The sequence below is a fragment of the Augochlora pura genome, chromosome 10 (assembly GCF_028453695.1).
Source record: "Augochlora pura isolate Apur16 chromosome 10, APUR_v2.2.1, whole genome shotgun sequence".
NCBI lineage: Eukaryota > Metazoa > Arthropoda > Insecta > Hymenoptera > Halictidae > Augochlora > Augochlora pura.
Window position 1 is genome coordinate 3,580,064 of NC_135781.1, and position 7,289 is coordinate 3,587,352.

General features: G+C 45.0%; 2 protein-coding genes across 2 annotated transcripts in view; one reads left to right on the top strand and one right to left on the bottom strand.

The window, feature by feature from the left end:
- Nucleotides 1–7,289, bottom strand: part of Dnmt3 (DNA methyltransferase 3) — a 134,770-nt gene that overhangs the window by 97,212 nt on the left and 30,269 nt on the right. The window lies entirely within an intron of this gene.
- Nucleotides 248–5,719, top strand: LOC144476556 (uncharacterized). The gene is made up of 3 exons (XM_078193652.1): nucleotides 248–277; nucleotides 2,470–2,771; nucleotides 5,479–5,719. Exons 1-3 carry the CDS (start codon nucleotides 248–250, stop codon nucleotides 5,717–5,719), a joined length of 573 nt encoding a protein of 190 aa, XP_078049778.1.

Genomic DNA, 7,289 nt, shown 5'->3' on the forward strand with positions numbered 1-7,289 from the left:
GCGGACGTTTCCGTGATCATTTATTTGCGATTCGTGATTATTTAGTTGTACATTTTCGGCCTGTAAAACGCAGCTTTATATTTTCCTTACAGGCTTGGAAAAAAGAATAAAGTTTCTTTAATTGTCTCCGAGCTCGTAAACAAAAATGTACAATATTTTAGCTTTTGAAAAACGGTGACTATAGAAAGCAACCACGAGGCTTGAATAATTGTATCTCCCTGTACCAAATTGTACATTTTTGGATAAAATGTTGGGGGACAATTGGGGAGAATCGACTGTAATTGACAATATTCTAGTCATTGTAAAGTGAACTATTCCCTCAAAAATTTACAAAAAGAAGAAATTCAAGTCATTTAGACCAGATTAGAAAATGTTATACTGTTTTCAAAACGGTGTGCGGACACATTCGCTCTCTATTTTAACCCCTTGACGTACCATTTTCTTCACAGTTACTGCGATTAGGTTATGTCCGGTTATGTCAGGTTATGGGAATTTTTCGATTGGTATAATTTCTTAAGGGACAGAACATTAATGTTTATTCCGTGCCTGAATATACTTAAATGCTTAAATTATTAAAAAATTATTAACAAGGGATTAGAATTTCATTCTAATTTTAAAGAACAGAACAACATCCGTACTTAATAATTTATGACGATCAATTTCCATCACGAGTCGGACTCGTCAAAGTATGGTAAGGGGTTAAATGTATATCTTATTAGCAGTACTATGCCTTGAGCACGTGTAATTTAAAACAGCGAAGAGTTTCGATGAAATTGAACATTCCTGGATATTATTCTCAGACCATTAAAATGATTAAAAGGAAAGGAACGACTTTCTATTTGGTTTCTACATTCCGCGATTGACACGAAAAAAATCTTACTTTGCAGGAAGATCCGCAGTTTAGTTATTAGTATAATAAGTGGCTTGTGACGGATATTCTGTCGTTAATCGTCCAATCACCGGAACATTTACCTTAACAGACAAAGAGAGAGAGAGAGAGAGAGAGAGAGAGAGAGAGAGAGAGAGAGAAGTAGAGGTGACGGGGTTATCTCGAAGAAAAGTCCGCGATGACGAAATTGGGAAACGCGGGTCATAAATGACGTGGCCGCGTTCAAGCGCGCGCGACCTGTATTTTCGATGCGAGCGGCAATCGCTATTACCCCGACAATTTTCAGGCCGTATACCAACGGGAATATACATTTTACGATTGCCGGTCTACGTGTTCATGATGGCACGTGCGCTACGTGCCGCTTCAAATTTTATTTTCCGAACGAACGGACACGTAGAAAAAAAAAAAGGCGGCAGGAATTCGTAATGAATTCCGTGGTGCGCCGCGCGGCGGCGGCGGCGGCTTCGCGGGGGATGAAACCGGAGGAGACGTCGTCGCCCGTGACCGACGTCGACGACGCGCAGCATCGCGCCGAAAAATCACTCGACCCGGGAGCGGTCCGAAGACAGCTTCGAAATCTTTAATTCGCCTGATCCACCCCCCGCGTGCGCGCTTCGGCTAATTCAGCGACCGACGCCGCCCTAAAAAGACACCGGGAGCGAAGTCGACCCAATTCACGATTCACCGTGAATCCGTGTCATCGATGACACGGCTGCTTCCGAGATGCGCGGGTAAATAATATCGTTGGTATTTGTACTTGCCAGGATGCGTCGCGAGATTCTGTAAAAATCGATGTATTTTCTGTGGGGATGAGGCGGAGCGGCGATATCTTTTTACGGCGAAGGTGTAACGTTGGAAAATTAGGAAAAGACGGAAAGAACGCGTGAACGTTTGGTAACGTTGACAATTTATATTCATCGTGGAATGTTCCAACGAAATCGTGATTTGATCTATAATAAGTACAGCTGCGTTCTTCTTACGCAATTGATGACAATTTTTATTCTATATAAAGGAGCACAGGGTAATTATTAAGCCACGCATTTTTATGCGAAATAAGAACTGCTCCCGTTAAGTATAAGAAATGTAAACCCAATAGCAAGTTCTCCGTTCATTTAATAATTCTAGTAGATTAAAAACAATACATTGTCATTTTTTAAATCTTTTAATCTGTCCGCAATTTAAAGCTACGATTGCTGTCGTAAACTCGTTAAATCAACTGTCTGCTAATGATCGATACTTCCATACCACCATTATCTATAGTCTTGTTCTATCTCCTGAAGTGAAAGGGGTTGTAAATCGACCTAAAAAATTAAAGCGCTACAATTTAAGTCCGATCTACAAAATTTGCAATTATGCATCGTATGTTTGCATTTTATATCAATTTTCAAAATACCTCTCTATAAAAATCGCTCACCCTTATATCATCGTCATGTGAACAGGTTGAAGACGCCCCAATTATCGCGAGCGAAGGTTATGAAACGCGAATGGGTTAACCGTGGCGACTGGCACGAACGGTATCACGGGGGACGTCGATTTTGGCGGAGGAGACTTTTCTACAGCGTACGAAATTGTATTCGCAGGTGACGATCAAGTGCGAGACCCCGGTGGACCAGTACTCGTTCGTCGACGAGGACATGTCGATGGGCGGGCTGAGGACGGCCAGCAGCCCTGCCGGCAATCCCGAGAACATGACGTGTCCTTCCGGGGCGCAATCCGCCCTTGCCGGACCCACGTCGACGCCGCCCGGCCAGCTCCCCGTGCCGCAGCATCTCCAGATGAACCTCGGCGTGATGAACGGCAACGTGAATCCCCAAATGGCGGCGCATCAGCCCAAGAAGCGCGGCCGCAAGAAAAAATCCGAGATGATCCTCACGCCGGAAGAGTAAGCGCCTTTGTCAAACCTTTGTTTTTTTTTTCTTAAAATTCCTTTCAATTTTCACTTTCCAAAATTGACCGCAATTCATTGGATTTTAAAGGAATTAAACGGATTGAGATGATCGTAGAATATTTTCTCGCCAGTAATTGGACGATATTGCCATCGATTTATACATTTAAAATCAAAATTTAAAATTCAAAATTTTTCATAATGTTCAATGTTCAATATTAAAGGTTTGGAATTGTTTAATTAGTTGTCCAAGCTATGGTTGAGGAGACTCGATGGTTATCTTTGTGTTTTTTAAGTAGTCTGCAGAAGTGGACACAAACAGTATGATAAGGTACTCAGGTATTCTCTGATAATAGAATTATTATAACAGGATAATAGAGAAGCTCAAGTTTATGGCACAGATAATTGAAAAAAATAGTTAGTAAAATATTTTCAATGTATTAACCCTTTACATTTGAAGCCTAAACGTATCGATCTCCCGGTATATTTAGCATCAACTGTGAATCTAAAATAATTCTTCTGACTTTTATTATCTCCATTTTACAGTACAAAATACATTTTATGCTTTTAAAATTGAGTCTTTTAGCAATTCTTTAAATCTAAACTTTGGCATACAGAAAATATCTTGGAACGAACAATTTCAGTGGCGCCTCGGTGTCGGCCACTCGAGTGCAAAGGGTTGAAATTAATCAGAAGAAACAATATACATTATTCTGGTCTAACTTTCAATTCCTACGATCTATACAGAAAATTTCTAAAAAATTAATATTTTCGAAAAGCTCGTACACAGATTTCCGAAAATCTATACAGCTTTTCAAAAATATTGATTTTTTAGAAATTTTCTCTTTCCAAATTCATTCTTTATGATTATATATAGAAATCATTTTTTATGATTATATATAGAAATCATTTTTTATGATTATATATAGAAATCATTTTTTATGATTTTCACGAAATTTCGATTTCACTGTCGACGTTGCGGCGGAATCTCGCGAAGAAATCTGCGCAAGCTCGTTGTCGCGGCAAAAAAATCGGCGGTCGAGAGGGCGGCGGTGTGGGGTGGTGTGCGTGCCAACCATGTCCTCGTTAAATTCGATAATCGCGTTAACGAACCGACCGGAATCGGTTGCATATTTACGGCCTAATTTCGGTGGGTACGCCGCGCGAGCGCGACGAGTGTTCGCGGTCGGCGGCTACAGTTCATTCTAAATAATAATATGCGGCGTGGTCGATCGCGTCCGCGGGTCGATGCGAGACTCGATTATAGCTCCGCCGTCCGGCGCATCTTTCGTTTCTGTCTAGGAACACCGCGGGGTAAACAACGCCTGCAAACGGCGACTGTAACGCCTCGATTTTTTCAAGATTCGTGTACAGTATCTCGCAAAAGTCGAACAGCGTTTAAAACGCGATTGATTTTTAATAACTTATTCGAATTGCTTGAATTTTGTTTTAAATGTATCAGGAATTTTTGTCATAAAATAGTCGAACTAACGAGTAGACTGATAAGATTTTAAAAAATCTTAAAATTACTCTTACCGCGAGAGAAAGTGTCAAAATATAAATCCTTGAAATTAAAAAAACAGAAAGAAAATAGATTTCTCACTAAAATCATAAAAGATCAAAATTTCTACCTTGTTCCCGTTCGTTGCAATTTACAAAGAATTTATTTTCCACAAAATTCCGCTGTCTAACGATTTCTAGAAATAAAAAAGGCAAGTGATCCAACGTTCAAAAAATTGCGTTTGCAAAAAGGTGTTCGAATACATTTTCTCAGCGGCTGTATATTACGAACGTGTCGGTCAGCTGTGTAGGTCTCCCGGGGCGCCTCTATAAAGAGAAGAGCAGAGTTGACACAATCTCGTGGCGTCGATGCCCGGCATCAAAAACCTGGTGTCAATGCCGGACCCTGTGCCGTGCAGGGTCAGAACACGAGCAGAGACCTGATCGGTGTCGGTCGCAGATTGCGGGAGCCGTCCATCGCGTTGCTATCCGTGGGTGAAATGCTGGAAGACTCGAGGCGCCCTTGGTGAGGGCGGGAGGAGGCCGGGAGGGCGAAAGCAGTGTGGGATTCGCACTCGGCGAAAACTCCCACGGTGGTCGAACCGACGGGCTGCGGGAGGGCACCGGGGAACTCTTACGAGCACGGCGGCGCCCTCCGTTCTGATAGCCCCCGCGTATTTTCATTATTGGCTGAAACGACCGCGCGTCGCGCCGGATCGCGTGACGGTGCCGAGAGAGCGCACGAAACTGGGAGAGAGCCCGGAGGCCGGGGGCGCGCGCTAGTCCAGGTGCCCGGCTATAGAAGAGTCCAGGTGTGATGGCCCCGTTGTCCCCGCGTCCGGCTAACCAACTTATCACCTCCGCGAGGCGCTTTTCTCGGCCGAGATCGAGCGAATCCGTACACGAACCGTTGAACACCCGCCGTCATTCGATCCGGCCGATACTGCGGAGCGTGGCCGACTGCTCGGCGAATGAGAAACTGTTGTCCGTCGCGACCGGAGCGCGGGCAAAGCGGGTAGTTTGTCGCGTCGGCGAGCCGGTTAACGACTGAAGGGCGCGCTCCGAAACGTCCGAGGACTCGTAAATCCGATTCGATCAGGGTGACCGCGTCTCCCTCTCCCTCTCTCTCTCTTTCGTATCTACATTCTACCGATAATGGAGAGCCGGCCAAGTTTCGCTAACTCTTCACTGTAATTTGATACAGGGCGGAGCTGGCCGAGGCGAAGAAGCGGGCGAAAACGTACAAAGAGAGGAAGAAACACGACAGATTCGACGGGATGCCGGAAGAGGAGGTCAGCAAGCGAGTTCTACCCGACCACCTGACCAACAACCTCGACATCATCATCGTAAGTCCATGCAATGCTCCACCTTTACGTTCGTTCCTCCGCGCGACGCTGCATGCGGATGGGAAAATCATGCTTAACGCCGAACCTACCGAGCAATGAAATCGACTGCGTGCAATGCCTCGCGATACCAACCAACCACGATTTATTTAGAACGGCGTAGTTACAACGGTCTTAATCGTGCAATTTACTCGATCGTTTCCCTGAAAGTGTATTTTATTTATACAAAGTTTCTTTTATTTATACAAAATTTATTTTATTTATACAAAATTTATTCGTCATATTGATTATTGAATAGCAAGCGAGTCAGTCGACCGTGGAAGGTTCAGTGTTAAGCGTAGAAGTTCGCATACTTGCGACACGAGATTTAAGTGCTTTTCGTAAAAAGATCAGAAGTATGAAAAATTTAAAATCATTCGAGTGTAGCAATTCAAAAATCATATGTTAAAAATCAGCGTTGCAAGAATGAGCATTGGCAAAGAAGCTCGCACACTTGTTTGCTCGTTTCTGGCATCGCCGCGAAAAGTTTCGTTAACCCTCGCACAGCGGAACCTCTTGACAAAAATATAACTTAAATATACTGTAGGATCGTTTATAATGTTACATTGTAGCATGATATAATTTTTGCCGTCTTCTTTAATATACTTTTCAATCTACGACTTCCTGCGACCGTATTAGACCGAATAAAGTTCAGATTTCTGGTCATCGATATTTAAGCGTTTATATAAATGTAGTCTCGGGGTAAATATAAATTGTCACTTTCTCAGTTAACGATTACAATAATCGAGAAATTTGTGATAAGAGAAAATTCTATGGGAAGCTCCGTCCGTCGGGAAAGGACCCGCGACTCGACGACCGCGACGTAGGGTCGATCGCGGTCGTCGTCCTGTTCCCAGTAGCCGACTTCCGTCGAGCCGTAAATTTTCCGCGCGAGAGACAGAGAGAGAGAGAGAGAGAGCGAGAGAGAGAGGGGGAGAGAGAGGATCCTCTCTCGCAACGGCCGCGATTTCCGTCGCGTCGTTTTTCGCGAGCGAGGCGGGGAACGATTAATCCGATTAGCCGTTGGCATAACGGGCGTCTAGTTAGCAGGAAAATCCATCTCGAAGGCAGCGAGACGGTAGGGAGAACGTAACTACGACAAATGGCCGTTTGTAGCGCGTTCGTCAGGTGTCGTAATCGCTTTAATGGTCCATACCCAATTCGGTTATCACGCTTGACGTTGGTAACGAGCGCGAACTCGTGCGCGCTCACGTACCCGCCGGTCGTGCCGTTTCATCGAACACCCCATCGATGCGGATTGTTATATTCCCGTCGATTCGTTACGGTTTCCCGCGGGCTCGCGATTTTTCTTCTCGCGCCGCTCCCCCGCCCCTCCCGCCGCCGCTCTAACCGCCGACCGTTTCCGCGCGGGTTCCGTATCGCCCCGCCGCGCCGCACCGATTTTTTCCGTGGAAAAACGCGGCGGGACATTCGAGACGAGGCGACGCGACGCGACGCGCGGAATGCTTTCGCGGGAAACCTACCCGCGGTCGGGGTAACAAAAAAAAACAACAAGCAGATACCGCCCGTTTAATCGGGGACGAAACTCGAGATTTAAGGAAATCCGACGAACCGTTCGGGTCCGAGGGACGCTCGGCGCGAAATTTATGGAGCGCTAAAAACAGCTGGTTTA

Bases quoted from the DNA above. Each gene is read 5' to 3' on its own strand.
- LOC144476556 (XM_078193652.1), top strand. From the start codon at position 248: ATGTTGGGGGACAATTGGGGAGAATCGACT. The intron at 278-2,469 runs GTAATTGACAAT...TTGTATTCGCAG, and splicing joins ACAATTGGGGAGAATCGACT to GTGACGATCAAGTGCGAGAC. The intron at 2,772-5,478 runs GTAAGCGCCTTT...AATTTGATACAG, and splicing joins ATGATCCTCACGCCGGAAGA to GGCGGAGCTGGCCGAGGCGA.